Below are 17,538 nucleotides of genomic sequence, written 5' to 3'. Positions count from 1 at the left end.
ACTGCATCTTCAGTAAATCGGGTATGAATGTACCCAGAAGAACGAGGTAGTGTGTGTGGTTAATACAACGTTTGGGATTAGCAAGAGCTCTTCCTCAACCCTAGGGCTGCGGGTAGCTTCTTATCAGCCTGACCACAGCAGCTTAAGGACTCTCCAAAGGGCGGGGCTTTGACGCCTGCTGATTCCAACTACCTTCTGTAAGTTTAACGGGGCGGGGACCGAGGACTGGCTTGGGAAGAAAGCAGGCGTCCGCCCTCCCCTTTGGCGCCGTCCCTGGCACTCTAGCAGGCCTGAAGCCCCGCAGCTCCACTCCTCCTCCCCAAGCCTGGACGCTCTGGCGATGAAAACACCACCACGTGGCCTGCAGCCTTTGCCTCACTCACCTTTGACCAATGGCAGGCGGTGTCTCCGAATCGGGGGCGGGTCGTCAGCAACGGTCCCGCCCACTGCCGCCTCTGACTGGCCAAAGAGCTGTCATTTGCTCAGTTCCCGAAATAAGAGGCGGGGTGGGTCCTGAGCCCGGCAGGAGAGGGGGCGGGGCTAGAGGCGGGGACGAACAAGTGGAAGTGGATCGGGACAGGACCTGGTTGGCTCAGGACGGCTAGAGCTGGAAGGGGGTGGGGCTAGATGCAGGGGCGGAGCTAAATGGGAAATGGGTGGGGCAGGTCCAAAGGGGACTTAGGTATGGCTGGAGCTGGGAGGGGCGGGACTCGAGGCAGGGGCGGGGATAACTACGATTCGGGCGGGGTCAGGGCCCCGCTGGTCGCTGGTCCCGGTGGAGTGGCAGCTCTGAGAGAGGGAAAACTCTGGAGAGGGGCGGGGCCAAGTGGGATCCGAGTAGGCGTGGCCTGCCTGGGGGCGAGGCCGGGGCGGGACCGAGGCGGCAAGCCGGCGGACGGAGCCGGCGCGGGCGGGCTGCTGAGGTGGCTGTGCCCCGCTCCAAGCTGCGGCTTACCGGGTCGAGCCCCCAATGGAGACCGAAGCCGCAGACGCCCCTCCGGGTCGGGTGGAGGCGGCGCTCAGCTGCTTCTCTTTCAACCAAGACTGCACGTAAGCCACGGCGCCAGTCCCCTGGCCAGGGAAGTGGGGGACAGTGTCGCCACCAAAGGGTGTTGTCCTGTAAGGCAACTGGTGGCCAGCCAGGGCCGGCGCGCGGACGGTAGCTCGGTGGGGCAGCCTGCGTCGCGGGGTTGCTCAGCAGTGGGGCTTGAATTCAATCCAGGCGACCCCTCCCTCCACGCCTGGCGCCTGCCAGAAGGGGCTGGCCAGGGTGACCCGAAGAAGTCAGCAAGGCGTAGGGTGGAGGGGGTCCTTGAATGTGGGAGACCTGGTGTGGGCCACCTAGTGACCGAAAGGGAGATCTGGGACCAAAACAAAGGCGAGGGAAGGTGCAGCTTGACTCCAGAGGATGCGAGAGTCGAGAAGATGGGGAAAACTTCACCGTTTGCCCTTGAGTATCTCAACGTGGCATTTGAGCAGGGCCTTGGACAAAGAAGCAGCCTGTCCCTGTGGCCAGGCCAGCCCCAACAACAGGGCATCTTTTTGGCTGATCGCTTTGACCGTAGGAAGCTTTTCTTTATTTCCTTTGCTGTGTTTTCTCACCCGTCTACCGAGTCCCAGGAATCTCCTCCGGGAAGCTCGGGAGTCCTTTCTCAGTCCCAGACAGCTTCCCATCCCGGAAGGAGGCGCTCCACCCTGTTGCTTTTTAAGTGGATCTTTAATGTTTCACTTCGATGGTCAACATTTAGACTTTGGTCCACGAACAAGGAATTGCTCGCCTGTGTTCCAGACTTCTGCAGGATGATCTTAGAATCTGTTTCCTTCCCAGTTTTCATGGACGCCAGTCAGGACACCATATGGAATAATCTCTTTGGAATGTGGAGCCCTGAAGCATCAGGCAGCTAGGGCAGGGATGGCCACTTCCCAATGTCCCACTTCCGGCTGTACCAGTTTCTGGCTTGTTCCTTGTTTAGAGTCAGCTTCAGGCTTGGGCTTTGGCTCCTTTTGGCTGAGCTGTGCTAATATTGAACGTTCAGTGGTGTAATTAAGGCCATAAGCAGCCCTGGTTTCCATTCCCTTTGTGTTTCTGTCTGAAAAGCCCTGCTCTGAACAATATGTCTTTGTTTGAAAAATCTGTATGTGTAATCATGTAATCGAGTAACTCCACAGCTTGGTTAGATGAGTGACTCTCACGCTGCGTCTGACCACAACCCACAATAAAAAGTGCATATTACAACATCTCCCAATAGCTGGAGATGTGTAATTGTATTCACAAACTATTTTCTTGGCATTTTGTTTTGAGCTGGTCTCCTGTAATCCATACGACCTCGAACTCCCTAGTAGATGAGATGAATTTCAAATTCTGATCCTCCTGTCTCCTGTTCTGGAATGCTGAGATTATAGGAAGTATCTTTGCATCATCACACAGCACTTTTATGCAGTGTTGGGGATGGAATCCAGGGCTTTATGCATGCTAGACAAGTGCAACCCTGTGTGTGTGTGTGTGTGTGTGTGTGTGTGTGTGCACACACACGCACACACACACACACAGGTGCGCGCATTCGAGATGGGCTACAGGGTATTGAGCATAAGACCCAATGTTTCAATCAACCTTTGCAAAGACTCTGCCACTGAGCTCCATCCCAGCTTCCAGGCCCTGGATTTTTATATCTTTGTTTTTAAAGCTCCTGTAACCTGTTGAGTTGTTTTGGGGATCCTCTCTAGATGAGACTCACGTGCAGCATAGAACAGATAAAATTCTGAAGTTTTGTAAGAAGCTTTTGCAAGAGTGTATGTCTGTCGAAATGCTAGGTAATGTTTTCCTTCCCAATTGAGCATAGGTTAAAGAGGGGGTTAGTTTACTTACAAGTAGTAAATCATTTAGATTACACTTCCTGATATTATTGGATTTGGAAAACAAATGTCATTGTCTAGTCTAGTTATTAAATAATACAGAGAAACAGTCGGACAAGAATGCTGTTTTTCAAAAGTGCAAGGTGCTTTGAAAGTTTCCTTGGTCCCTCCCGCAGCTGTTTTCCTGGATGAAGGCTCTTCTGGGCAGCGCTGTGTCACCTATAAATAAAGGTCTTGTCACAGTCAGTTGCTTGGAGGCCTGGAGGGTATGACATTGAATTTTAAAATAAGTCATCTTCCTCACTGGATGCATTGGGGGGAATAGGTGTGTCCTTCTCTGTATGTGTGAGCTGAGCTTGGGATCTAGTCTCCCTAGAGAATGTAGATGAAGAGAATTAAATTGTCAGCTACTCATACTTAGTGCTCTGGAGCTGGGCTAGATACCTTAGGTGTGTTTTAAAGCAGCGATGAGAAGTTTGTTATTGTGGAAGGGACTTATGGATGGAGTCCTTGATTTGGAGTCTTTTAGGGTCATAGAACAATTGTGTAGAACCAATGATGATCATCATGCCCTCTTCACACAAACACAACCCTTCTGGCGGAATGTGGCAGCTTGTGAGGAATCCTAGGTACTCCTGAGGCAAGTATAGAAAGATCACTTTAGCCCACAACCTCAGAGGCAGCGTGAGTAGCAGAGAGAGACCCTATCACAAACATAAAAGGAAGAAACTTACTTGTTCCAGAATCAGAACTTATGCCTGAAAATTAATGGTTTTGAACTTACTTATTACTGTGTGTATGTATAGATGAGGGGGTGGGGTCGGGGTCGGGGTCGCACTGGCGGTAGTGCGCATGTGAGGATGAGAGGCCGTGAGGTGGAGTTGGACCTTCCCCTCCCACCTTTTCTCGGGGTCTAGAGGTCCTTATGGTTCCCCTGACCAGCTTTCGAGGGCCGGGGTTACACCTGGTCACTCGTTTTGTTTTCAAGTGTTGCCGAGGATACCTGGTGTCCTAGTTTGTTTTCCATTGCTGCGATAAACGTTAGAGCCAAAAGCAGCGTTTAGTTCACGGCACAGCTTACCGTCCGTCACGAAGGGACGCGCAGGTAGCACAGAACCCCAGACAGGAGCCCTGGAGGCAGGAAGGGAAGCAGACCGTGGAGCGGTGCCGCTGCTCTCCAGTTTGCTCCTGCTGACTCACTCAGCTTGCTGTTTCGTTCAACAGGGACCACCTGTCCAGGCATGGCACCACCCACGGTGGGGTGAGTCCTCTCACGCCACTCATCAATCAGGAAAATACCCGCACAGACTTACCTCCATGCCAGTCTGATGGGGAGGCATTTTCTCAGTCAAGGTTCCCCTCTTCCCAGATGACTGTAGCTTGTACCAAGTTGAGATAAAAGCTAACCAGCAAACTCGAAAAAAATGTATGAGTTTAAAGTAGAAAATTGGGACTTGGGTGATAGCTGAGCCAGTGAGATGTAGGTTTGAGCCCCGGAATCTACATAGTGTTAATAGTAATGATTACATCAATAAATAATAAATAAATGAAAAGCTAGACGCAAGCCAGGTGGTGGCGCACACCTTTAATCCCAGCACTCGGGAGGCGGAGGCAGGCGGATCTCTGAGTTCGAGGTCAACCTGGTCTACAAAACTACATAGAGAACCCCGACTCAAAAAAAAAGAAAGAAAGAAAGAAAGAAAGAAAGAAAGAAAGAAAGAAAGAAAAAAAGAAAGAAAGAAAGAAAGAAAGAAAAGCTGCAAGCAATGGTGAATGTTTGTAATCCCAGCTCTGGGGAGGTGGAGACTCGCAGATCCCTCAGCTCTCTGCTGAGCTCCCTGATGTGTGGACAGCACACACACACACACACACACACACACACACGCACGCACGCACGCACGCACGCACGCACGTAAACCTGTGTATGCATGAACACACACACTCACAAAGTGTGAAAATTAAATCATTTTCTTAGCCCACACTGAAGCAAATAAGTGTTTGGTTTTTATTTTATTTGTTGGTAATGGAAATAGTTTTTGTTTTTTTTTTTTTTGGTTTGGTTTGGTTTTACAAGACAGGGTTTCTCTGTTTTGGAGGCTGTCGGTCCAGCCTGGCCTCGAACTCACAGAGATCTGCCTGCCTCTGCCTCCCGAGTGCTGGGATTGGAAGTAGTTTTATAGGCCACAGCATAAAGCAGTTCCTAAAGCTGACTGCAGGTTACAGAACTTGAATTTAACACACACACACACAAATAAAACAATTAAGCTCTCCAATAGAGTTCCTAAAGTCCATATAGTATTTTTCATAGAAACCGGTAGAAGGAAGCATTTTTAAGACACTGTGTTTATTTTCTGCTTTTTGACACTTTATTGGTTTGTTTTGTGTGCATGCCTGTGGCAGGGTGTACTCCTGCCAGGTGCATGTGTGTAAGGCCAGAAGACAACTGGTGGGAACTGGTTCTCTCCTTCCGCTGTGTGGGTCTCGGATGGAACTAAAGTCACCAGGCTTGGTGGCAAGTGCCTTTCTCTGCCGAGCCATCTCCATGCCCCGGTGTGAATTTCTTCTAGTAAGCAAAAGTTACTTTCTTTTTTAAGGACAGGAAAAAAAAAAACTGGTGCTGAGCAGGATGATGGTGGCACACGCCTTTAATCCCAGCACTCGGGAGGCAGAGGCAGGCGGATCTCTGTGAGTTCGAGGCCAGCCTGGTCTACAGAGCTAGTTCCAGGACAGCCTCCAAAACAATACAGAGAAACCCTTTCTTGAAAAACAAACAAACTGGTGCTGGAGAGATGGCTCTGTTATTAAAGTGTTCCCCCTGCAATAGTGAGGGCCTGAGTTTGAGTCTTGACTCCTACCCAACAGGCCAGGCATAGAGACTGGAATCCCAGCGTGGTGGAGGCAGAGACAGGAGAATCCTTGAAGCTTGCTACAGCTAGCTTAGACAGACCAGGGAGCATCAGGTTTGGGAAGAGACCCCTCCAACCACACACACAAAAAAAAAGCTGGATATAAATTGAGGAAGACACTGAGTTTTGTTTCTGGTCTACACACACACACACACACACACACACACACACACACACGCACGCACGCACGCACGCACGCACGCACACAGGAACATGTACACACACATAATGGTAATTACTCACCTCCTGGTAAAGGACTTCCCAAACAAACAATAAGACGATCTCTCAAGCATTGTGGAGATGGAGCATTCCTATTTTCCTGTGCCTGCCCAGCTGGGAAAACAAGACCTGTGAGAGCTTTCACATTTTACTTGGTGATAGAGTCCAGTCAATTTCTATCTCTTAAAAAGTCTCCTTTGACCTTTTACCCTTTTCCTCATGGCTATTTGCCAAAGCGTGCCTTACCTTGCATAGGTCATCAAGGCTCTAAGTCCTGAAGATGTCTGTTTACCTGCACATTAGCTGCCTCTGGGGAAAGGACTCTGAGTTCTCAGACAGGGCTGTGGTTGGGATTCAGTATCTGTTGTCATTCCTGTGATGTCATCATCTTCCACAGATCGCTAGCGATTGGAACCAAGGCCGGCTACAAGCTGTTTTCTTTGAGTTCTGTGGAACAACTTGATCAAGTCCATGGAAGCAGTAAGTGTGTGTGTGTGTGTGTGTGTGTGTGTGTGTGTGTGTGTGTGTGTGGTGTCTATAGGTCTATGTGTTAGGAAGAGGAGTTGAAGGTGTGTGTGTGTGTGTGTGTGTGTGTGTGTGTGTGATGTCTATAGGTCTGTGTGTTAGGAAGAGGAGTTGAAGGGACATCAAATCCTCCCCCTAGATGTCAATCCTTTTTCCCCCCATGAATTTTCTTCTTTTTGGAGTCCTGCGTATTGAACCTACCAGCCTCTTAAAAGCACTCCACCACCAAGGCTATGCCCCAACCATAGACTTGAGTCTTGAGCTTTTAGTTTCTGTCTTAGCTATCAACCTAAAGAGTTGGTGTTGTGTGGATTTGAATACAAACCATTGTTTCCTCTTGCATAGAAGCCACAATGAAGCTCTCATTGAAGTTTGGCAATAACTTGAGTGACATTTTCTTCTTTGTAAGAAGAAAGCCCTTGTTTGAAATCATATTGTTGATGATTTTCTATATATCTGTGCTCGTGGTAATCAGGGTTTGTCATTATCAACCTTGTTGCTTCTTTTTGATGTTACACTGGCTCTGTAGCCCATTGACACCATTCATTTAGTAGGGACATGTTTTATATGATTGAATGAAGTAACTCATATTTCTAGTGAGTTATTAAAAATAATTCCCCTTATAAATGTGACTGTGATTTTTCTCAGGGTAAATAATGTATGCTATTGCATACTTCACCTCTGCATTTTCTGGGAAGAAACTGGTTTCATAAATAATAACTGGGGCTCCTAATTTGTTATTTGGTTATTTTTAATCTCTGTGTGTGATAGAGATGTGTGCATGAGAGGGTGTGTGCCCATTCACATGTGTCCATCCTCACCCTCTGCCTTGAGATAGTGTTGTCTGCCCTCTTGTCTTGCACCAGGTATGGCCGTGCACACCCATAAAACCCAGCATTCAGAAGGCTGAGGCAGAAAGGTCATGAGTTCAAGGCCAGCCTGGGTTATAGAGCAAGATTCTGTCTTAAAGTGGTTAGGAAGGGGTTTTGCAATGTGGATCTTGATGCCAGACCTCCTAACCTGAGTTCATTCTCCAGAACTCACATGGTAGAAAGAGAGAACCAACTCTCTTGCAAGTTGTCTTCTGACCTCCACATGTGCGTTGTGATAGGTACACACACGCATATACACAGTGAGTATGTGTGTGGGGGGGTGTTAGTGGGTAATTCTACCATGCATACCACGCATTGGCTCTGGAGATTCTGGCTTTCCGTCTTAGTCATTAGCATATCATTTGCTTTACGTACATAGAAAGATCCCTGGAAGTGTTACCCCTGGAACTGTTACCCAACAGTTAAAGCTTACTGTTGGGGCCAGGGTGGGTCATTACTGATGGAGTATACCCTGTAGCAAGACCCAGAGACATGTGTGAACCAGCCTGTGTGGTACCCAGTGTCACAAAGTCCAAAGTCTTTCTCCAAGAGGCCACCTGGGAGACCTCACTGCTGTTTCTCCTCACAGATGAAATCCCCGACGTGTACATTGTGGAGCGCCTCTTCTCCAGCAGCCTGGTGGTGGTGGTCAGTCACACAAAACCTCGGCAGATGAACGTGTACCACTTCAAGAAAGGCACCGAGATCTGTAATTACAGCTACTCCAGCAACATTTTGTCCATACGGCTGAACCGGCAGGTGAGGAGGCGGGCTCCGCATGGTTTCTAGGCTTCTTCAAAGTGGAACAAAGGCAAAACATCTCTACAGATGAATGTCTTTGGTCTGGCTAGATAGTTCAGCAGGTCAAGGTACTCGTCACCAAACCTGGTAAGCTGAGCTCAGCCCCCACCACCCACATGGTAAAGGGACAAAACTGACTCCTGCAAGTTGTCCTTTGACCTCCGCAAACACGCAGTACATGGGCATGCACACACAGACAGAAATAAGTAAATGTGATGAAAATTGTAAGATGAACGTCTGAGATATAGCTCAATGTGCTTGCTGGGACCTGCAAAGACCTGGATTTGATTCCCCAGCTCACCATAGACAGGGCAGCATGGTGGTGTGAACCTGTGATACCGGGATAAACCCAGGAGGTAACCTGTGATGCCAGAACTCAGCTGGTAGAGGCAGGAGAATCAGAAGATCAAAACAAGTTTGAGCCTGGCATACTACATGACACCCTGTCCTTTTTTTTTTTTTTTTTTTTTTTTTTTTGAAACAGGGTTTCTCTGTATTGCTTTAGAGGCTTCCTGGAACTCGCTCTGTAGACCAGGCTGGCCTTGAACTCACAGAGATCTGCTTGCCTCTGCCTCCTGAGTGCTGGGATTAAAAGTGTGTGCCACCAACGCCCAGCGCCACCCTGTCTTTAAAAAAAAAAGCAGTCAATGTCTCTAAAACTAGTATCAAGTGCTGTAGATAATTTAACAGAAGCTCAACAGTGGGCTCGGGCTGGCGGGTGAAGTATAAAGAGCATCTACTCCATGCATCTCCCTAGTCGTAGTGGCTATGTTGTCTCTCAGGCACCAGCCATTGCCTGGCCAAACTCACCACCTCCTCTTGGGGCAAGCTGGGCACCAGCACGGGTAGGTTGGAGCTCTGACACAAGCCTGTCATATGAGCTGCCTCGCGGCATATAAATGAGAGGAAGACCTCTTCCTGGCTTGGCCCTAGGGGGTTACATTTATTGTACTCAGTGGCTGTGCGCAGCCCTGAGAATGGCATACCTGAGACTGGGGTGTGGTCCCGCAGGGTCAGCTCTGCAGTCAGTAGGTGAAACAGACCTGTTCTGTGCGGCCCCTCCTCGTCGGTCAACTACACAGTCTCGTATTTCTGCTTTTGCAGCCAATACCCACCCCTTCCCTGCTCCTCAGGGGATTGAACCTAGGACATTTCTCAGTTAAGCAAGAGCTCTACCACCAAGTTAGATCTACAGCTCTTCCAGCTAACCCTTAAGGATGTGTTCTTGTAGTGTTTTCATTGTGGAAAGGAAAATTACTCTCACCTCGAATACACAGTGTGCCTTTTTAAAAAACACATTAGCACTTAAGAGGGAGACACTTAGTGTGTTGGCATACTCTCCTTGGAGTGACTGGGTTTTGCATCCTGGGAGAGCAGGGGCTGTGACAGTTATGTTCTATGAATCCTGATGGGAGAGCGCTCCTGAACACTTTTTCCTGCCTAACTGTTAAATAAGTGGATAAACCAAGAGACACTTTCTGGGATATGCAGAGTTAGCTGCTCCGTTCAGTGTTCCCTCGAACAGGGAACCAGTGACATTCCTTGAGGATAGTGATTGTTTCTCCTTCTCCTTCTCCTTCTCCTTCTCCTTCTCCTTCTCCTTCTCCTTCTCCTTCTCCTTCTCCTTCTCCTTCTCCTTCTTCTTCTTCTTCTTCTTCTTCTTCTTCTTCTTCTTCTTCTTCTTCTTCTCCTCCTCCTCCTCCTCCTCCTCTTCCTCCTCTTCTTCCTCCTCCTCCTCATCTTCCTTTTCCTCTTCTTCCTCTTCTTGAATCTGAACTATTAAATGATAATTAATAATTTTAAGACTTATTTTTATTTTGTATATCTGAGCAGTTTGCCTACATGTATGTATACCATGTATGTGCTGTGCTTGAGGAGGCCAGAAGAGAGTGGTGGACCCCTTGGAACTGGAGTTAGAGGCAGTTGTGGTCTACCACGTGGTTGCTGACAACTGAACTCAAAATCCTCTGCAAGAGTTACCACCATTCTTAACTGCCAATCTGTCTCCCCAGCCCTATGATTATCTTTATTTTTTAAATAATGAGACCAAGTATTTTGTTAAGTTTCTGAGAAGGAAGAAATTGTTACTTTCAGTTTTTTGTTGGTTTGTTTCATGAGATAGTCTCATTCAGTAGCCTAGGCTAGCCTAGAACTCAAAACAACCCTCCTGCTTTAGTCCTCACTCCCCCAAATGCTGGCCCTGTAAGATTGAGCACTACACCTGGCTCGTTGCTTTGAGTCACTCAGCTATTTTGACTGAGTAACCACTGAAGTTTCTAGAAAACAGCCACAGAAGCAGACGGTGGAAAACTTCAGTGACACAGAGCAGGCAAGAGGCAGAAAAGAAGCCTGAAGGTCTCAGCAGGGAGGGAGGGCAGCTTGGGAATTTCCTACTTGAGAGATTTCAAGTGGGGCTCTTGGCTCAAGAGTGTTCTCAGACCTATTGCAAGTTTTGTTGCAGAACCTTCCATTTTGCACATAGTAGCCAGCATATGACAGCGAAATGTCTGTTTGGCACCTGGCCACCTTTTAAAGATGAGTTAGTGAAATGTTATCACCACCAGACATCTCGAGTAGTATCCATGGAATTTGCTGGTATGATCTCTCAGGTAGTCTCATTAGCAAATGAGGCAAGAAAGAACTACTTAAGTGTCTGAGTGTGGCAGACTTTAGGCCCCAACCTCCACTCCACAGAACAGAACTTCAGGTCCTCATCCCCCATCTTCCAGAGAACACAGATGTAGGCAGTTCCTCTCTACAGTTAGTCCCCAGCTAGCAGCAAGCCAGAGCTAATGCTTGTGCCTTCTTCTAGTCTTTTTGTCTTCCAGGATCATTGATGCAGATCTGGAAAGGGCTCTGGTTTTCTTTTTTCTTAAAGTTGCCAGACTTTGAACTTAGTTTTTGGCTTAGGCAATTCACCTGCTGTAAGGAAGTCTTGCAATGCCTGTGGAGCTGCCTGCCCAGGGGAATGGCAAAGGACACAGGCTGGGCATGTATTGCTCTACAGTAATTACCCTGATGGTGTCACGTCTTCCGATGTGACTCGTTTTTAAAAGCAGGAAAAATGGCAGATTTATATAAGAAGCTACAAAGAAACAAAAATGCATGTTTTCAAATAGGGTCTACTAGTGTGCTCCTGTAGTCTTAGCACTTAGGAGGCCAAGGCAGGAGAATTGCACATCAAAGGATAGCCTGTGCTATCCAGAATAGGACTCTGCCTCAAAGCAAACAAAACAGAACCCTTGTTTTCAGGGCCAGGAATGAAGCCCAGCTGGTCTAGTGAGTGCTTGCCTACCATGCACAAGGCCCTGGGTTCACCACATAAAATCAGGTGCGATGATGCATGCCTATAATCCCAGCACTTGTGAGGTAGAGGGAGGAGGACAAGAAGTTCAAAGCCATCCTATGCTGTATAGCAAATTACACGGAAGCCTGGACTGCAATGAGACCCTGTCTCAAAAAACAAATGTGCTATTGCACAAAATAAATAAGTAAATACACATAAAGTCAAGGGCTAGGAGATGGCTCATTGGGTAAGCATGCTTACTGCACTTAGCATGAGGACCTAGTTGAGCTCCCAGTTAACCATGTAAAATCTAAATGTGGCTGCTCTCTCTCTCTCTCTCTCTCTCTCTCTCTCTCTCTCTCTCTCTCTCTCTCTCTCTCTCTCTCTCTCTCTCTCCCTCTCTCTCTCTCACACACACACACACCTGTAACTGGTGCTATAGGAAGCTGGGGTCTGCTGGTCTCCAGTCTAGATGAAATTCAAGTTCCAGATGCACCGACAGACCCTGCCTCAAAAGCACAAAGCAGAGAGTGATGGGGAAGGACGCCTGACTTCTTTCTTTGGCTCTGCAAATTCACCCTCACACATATTTATGAATGTACCACACATGTAACCCATTCACAAAATCCCTCTCTAGGTAGAAAGGAAAGGTGCCTAGAAATCCTGATGCATTCCGTTTCCAGTTAATGTCATTCCTATTGTGTTTAATGTAGAAATGTATTTTCTTAGATGACAATCATAAACTAGATGTCGTTAGCATGGAAGCTTTTATAGGTATTTAACCATCTGCTTCCAGTTCTCCCACTGTAAGTTGATTGGATGAAGCCTTTGAGGCAGATGCTTAAGGCAGATGTCTAATTCTTTAGTTGATGAAAAGGACTAACTACCTATAAAACATAAGATGAAAGTCAAAGTGGGCTGGGAATGTAGTTTAGTTGGCAGAGTATTTGCCTGCCATGCTCAAAGCCCTGGGTTCAGTCCCCATCACTAGATGATAAAGCCAGAATTGGTGATGCTCAAAGCCCTGGGTTCAACTCCCAGCACTAGATAAAACCAGAATTGATGAGGCATGACTGTAACCCCAGCACTTGGGAAGTAGGGATAGGAAAACCGGGTTACAGAGGGAGTTTGTGGTCAGCCTGGGCTACAAGATGAACAGCAGAGGCGAACTGGAGGCAGGTGTGACTGGAGCTGTAGAGCAGCTGGTGACACAGCAGTCACCAGTTTCTGCCTGTCCCGGAAGCCAACTCTTATGTGACTCAGGACAAGTACTTCCTCATACCCTCCCTGCATTTCCTGTTTCCCTCCCTTTTCATTCTTGTCTGGCAAGCATGGTGGTGACCCAGCGGGATCCAGACGAGTGGTCCACAGAGCTGACAACACTGCAATGATGCTGACTGTGTCTGTCTGAGGAGACAAAGGAGATGATGTCCTTACAGGAGGAACTGGCAGGGCCACTTCCTCCTGAGAACTGGGGGCGGGGCTGGTAGGGCACTCCAGAGGCTGTAAGAAACTCAGAACAGAAACAAACATAGAAAAAGATAAAAAACAAACCCTGGTGCGGCTGGCAGAATGCGAAGTGATTATGTGACCACTTCACAGAGAAGTGGCAATATTTGACACTCAGTTTGAAAAAAAATTTTGGTAAATTTTTAAAGATCTTTTTTTGGGGGGGGAGGCTGAAGAGATGGCTGCTCTTCCAGAGGACCTGGGTTCAATTCCCAGCACCCACATGGCAGCTCACAGCTGTCTGTAACTCCACTTCCAGGGGATCTGACATCTTCACAGCAATGCACATAAAATAAAGTTATTCTGTGTGCACCACATCTGTGAATGTGCACCGCATTCACACAGTGACCAAGGCGGACAGAAGGATGTAAGAGCCTCTGGAACTGGAGTTACAGGCGATTGTGTGCTACACGGGTGCTGGGAACTGAACCCAGGTCCCCTGCAAGAGTGCAAATGCTCTTACCTGCTGAGCCATCCCTCCAGCCTCCCTTCTTTTTACAAACTCTGAAGTTCATTTATGTGTGTGTTTGTGTGGAACGGGGATGAGGTTGTGCACGTACCACAGAGAACGTGTGAAGGTCAGCAGACAACTGTGTGCAGAGTTGATCCTCCCCTCCCTTCTTTACTTGGGCTCCAGGGATCAGATCTGAGTCCTGGAACTTGAGCAAATTCATTTTCCCACTGAGCCGTTCACTGATCCCAACCCTGAGATCTTGTTAGAATGTTCTTCACTTCTCATACACAGTTTCAGCACTGTGGCCAGAGTGCGCTAACTAAAATAGAGAAGAGGACCTGGAGGTGAGGTTGGGGCGGGGCTAGGTATATCAAGCCCTGTCGTCCTAGACACTTGGGCATCTGAGGCAGAAGGACCGTGAGTTCAAAACATACCGGGGTTACAGGGTGAGTCCAAGGTCAGCCTTGGCAACTTAGTAAAACCCTGTGTCAGAGTACCAAACATAGAGAAAGGGATAAAATCTAAGATTCAGTGATGCCGAGGGTGTGAAGATGCCACATTTGTGTAAGAGGGAGAACTCAGCCACCAGCATGGAATGTGGGAACAGAACAAGAGAGGTTCCCTGGACCATCTCGTTGCAGGGAGAGGGGAGGGTAAAGGAGGGAAGAAGGATAGAAGGAAAAAGAAAAGAAGGAAGGAGAGAGAAATCTCTAAAGTAAAATCTAGGATCTTGTATTTTAAGCTTCTACGTAGGTGGGCAATGCCATGTCTGTTTACATCCACAAATGTGATCTTCAGAGGGCCTCATTAACATTCCTCCTCCTGTTAGAACTCACAGGAAAGGTGAGCAAGGACTTGGCAGGTGCCTCTTCAGGGTTCTATGTGGGAGGCTGATGGTTCTGTCTGATTACAGAGGCTGCTGGTCTGCCTGGAAGAATCCATCTATATCCACAACATTAAAGATATGAAACTATTGAAGACCCTCCTGGACATCCCCTCAAACCCAACAGGTGAGCACCAGCAACAGAACCCAGCCCCTCCCCTCCCCAATGTGAAGATGCTTCATTCCCAAGCTTCCAAGCTTTGTTTTCACTTAGCCTGAAAAACCTGAACCCAGGCTGGTATGCTTTGAGGGTGCTAATGGTGTTTGAGTTGAAGACACATTTGAATGGGGACAGATTGGAATTAGGTGGTCCCTGTGGGAAGACTATGTAGCCTGTCTGGTAGCCTAAGAGAGGCATCCATCTTCTAGGATCCATATAAGCAAATGGCAGAGCATGTCAGATAGACTCATGGGAGATTCCATGCATCCGATGTTGAAAGGTGTTTTGCCCCTAATGCGTTTTTTGTGACTGTTCGTTACAGGGTAGGTGTGATAATTAGAAGCAAGTTTTGACTTGGTGTGTTGGCATGGTTAGCTAGCCAGACCATCTGAACTACAAAGAAGGTGCCTCATTATGTGATTTTTAAAAATACGTGTCTCAAGTTGAGTGATAAGCTAGAGTACTGAATTTGGCTAAGTTCTCAGAATTTGTCATTGAATGTTAAGTTTCTGGTGTTTAAGATCGGAAGAGTTCAGATGGGTTAGGATGAAGTCATGAATGTTGGGTGTCTTCTGAGCTCACTGAGCTGAAAGTGAGAATGGTCTCTGCGTCTTGGTGTGGAGAGTTATCCCTCAGAGCAGTCAGTGTGTCTAACAACCCAGATTAATAGTTGTAAGTCATGGGGCTGGAGAGATGGCTCAGCAGCTGGAGCACTTGTTGCCCAGCCCCCATATGGTGGTCCGCAGCTCTCTGAAACTCCCGTCCCAGAGTGTCTTCTGAAATCTGCAGGCACTAGGCACATACAAATATATAGGTGCGCATACATACACAATACATGGTGCGTGTACAAAAATGCAGGCAAAACTTTCATATGTATGGAATTTTAAAGCCTAAAATTTTGAATGAAAGAATTAATATTTAATTAATATTCTAACTTAATGAATGCCATGTTCTAACTTAGTATCACTAAATGACTTCTTCACTTTATTGTATGTTTCCCAATCCCGTGACTTTCACTGAAATTTCAGAATCTGTGTGACCCCACACAAGTGGGTAGAGCTTTTTGAGCCCGGGTTTCCCTGTTTGCAATAAGGATAATGAGATAGCCATCTCACAGCCTAGGCTGCGCCCTAAACCAGGTAAGGTGACCAGCACAGGGCTGCTAAATCCTCCCCATGTCTGGTTTCCCTCTCTTCTCCATCATATTAAAGTCCTTTGCTGTTGATATCAAGGGTGTGCATGTGTGTGCATGGTTCTGGGGATTCAATGCAGGATCTCACACATGCTTGTTGGCACATTCACTAGCACCAAATTTCTCCTGTCCCCTCTAAGATGCTGAGGCAGGAGCTGGAGAGGTGGCTCACTGGTTAGAACTTCTATCTTTCCAGAAGATACATGTTCAGTTCCCAACACCCACATGGTCACACACAACCTCCATATACCTTCGGGTTCACAGTATCCAACACCTTCCTCTGACTTTCTGGGGCACCAGCCATATATGCAGTACACATATATGTAGGCAAAATGCTCATAAAAAGGTAAAAATAATTTTTGAAAAGGGTGTTAAGGCCACTATACAGTTGTGAGAGAGGCTGGAAATGTCGATGGTAAAGTGTTTGGCTGACTGCCCAAGACCACGTGTTCCGTCCCCAACACTGAAAAGCATAAAGTTCCACGAGTTTGGAGCACATTTCACCAGTGTCTCAGTGAGTGTTCTGTTGCTTCGAAGAGACACAATGACCACGGCAACTCTTACAAAGGCAAACATTCCATTGGGGCCGGCTTACAATTTCAGAGATTTAGTCCATTACCATCCTGGCAGCGCACAGGCAATCATAGTGCTGCCGAAGGAGCTGAGAGTTGTACATCTTCATCTTAGTCCTCAGGCAACAGTGTGAACTGTCACACTGGGCATGGCTTGAGCACATATGAGAGCTCAAAGCCCAGCTCCGCAGTGACACACTTCCTCCAGCGAGACTACACCTACTCCAACAAGGCCACACCTTCTAATAGTGCCACTCCTTATGGGCCAAACATTCAAACACAACCAGGAAGGGACTCATGTAGTGGTAAGTTTATCATTCTAGGAATAAGGGTTGAACCAGTCTAGGATAGCATTTATCGTAAAGTTTCTGTGTGCCTAGCACCAGTAGGCCCCAGCAAAGGCAGACAAACCCTCTGCTTACCAGGAACCAAGAGCCCAGCTGTTCTGGGGCAGTGGAAGGCAGAGAGAGGCCCTAGCAGCCTGTGGCAGGGGTGAAATGCCCTCACTGCGGGCTGCGGACAATGCCAGAGAAGCCGTTCTTTCGTGATGGGCATAAGAAATGCTGGAATCTGAGCAGAGTCCCTGGAGGAGAGGCCGTGAGCTCTGCCTGGCTGGATTTGGGAAGAGATGATAAGCATGTAGAAGCATGTCAGAGCAGCCTTAACATGGAGACATGTCCCACCACAGGAAAAAGGAAACGACGCCCTTCTTACTCTTAGTTTTAATCCAGTGTACACTCATGTGTCCCATAATGACAGGATGAGTTCCAGGAACTATGTCATTAGGTGGTTTCATCATTGGTCAAACCTCACAGTATCCTTGTGCAAACCTAGACAGTGTAGCCTAGTGAACTTGGGCTATGGTGAATACTATTGTGCATATGGTCTATCTTTGACTAGAATACTGGTTTGCAATGTATGACTATATCTGTTTCTCCACAGCCAAGAAAACTCACTGATTTACCAAATTGTTACAATGAGATAAAAGCAAGGAGAAAAAGAAATTAAAAGCAAGAGGCTATTTGTGCCATTGATGAAAGGGATTAAGTCTTGCTTTGTTTGTTTACTGAGACAGGATCTTACTGTGTTAGCCCAGGCTGGCCTCAAACCCTCAGTCCTCCAGCCTCTGTCTCTCCTGAATGCTGGGATTAGAGGGTGCATCCCCACCCCTGCCAAAACTAAATCACTTTTACCTCAAGAAAAGTTAGAGCCAGGAGTGGTGATGTACACCCGTAATTCCAGCTTTCAGAAGGCTGAAGCAGAAGGATTACCCATAAGTTGGAGGCCAGTCTGAGTCATATAGAGT

At 47.5% G+C, this 17,538-nt stretch overlaps 1 protein-coding gene and 1 long non-coding RNA gene across 2 annotated transcripts in view; one reads left to right on the top strand and one right to left on the bottom strand.

Moving 5' to 3' along the window:
- Positions 1–881: 881 nt before the first annotated feature.
- The window catches only part of Wipi1 (WD repeat domain, phosphoinositide interacting 1), a 37,984-nt gene continuing 21,327 nt past the window's right edge, over positions 882–17,538 (top strand). Inside the window, exons 1-4 of the mRNA XM_005069976.4 lie at positions 882–1,050; positions 6,376–6,458; positions 7,965–8,134; positions 14,339–14,435. Coding sequence (XP_005070033.1) covers positions 971–1,050; positions 6,376–6,458; positions 7,965–8,134; positions 14,339–14,435 — 430 coding nt within the window. The 5' untranslated portion in view covers positions 882–970. The remainder of the gene's footprint in view (positions 1,051–6,375; positions 6,459–7,964; positions 8,135–14,338; positions 14,436–17,538) is intronic.
- On the bottom strand, positions 1,703–4,491 carry LOC121141544. The gene is made up of 2 exons (XR_005878481.1): positions 3,298–4,491; positions 1,703–3,072 (listed from the first exon to the last, which is right to left on the bottom strand). It is a non-coding gene; the product is annotated as an uncharacterized LOC121141544 (long non-coding RNA).

This window comes from Mesocricetus auratus, unplaced genomic scaffold (assembly GCF_017639785.1).
Source record: "Mesocricetus auratus isolate SY011 unplaced genomic scaffold, BCM_Maur_2.0 Super-Scaffold_100007, whole genome shotgun sequence".
NCBI lineage: Eukaryota > Metazoa > Chordata > Mammalia > Rodentia > Cricetidae > Mesocricetus > Mesocricetus auratus.
Note: the sequence above shows the minus strand (reverse complement) of the source record. Positions and strands in the feature narration are given on the sequence as shown.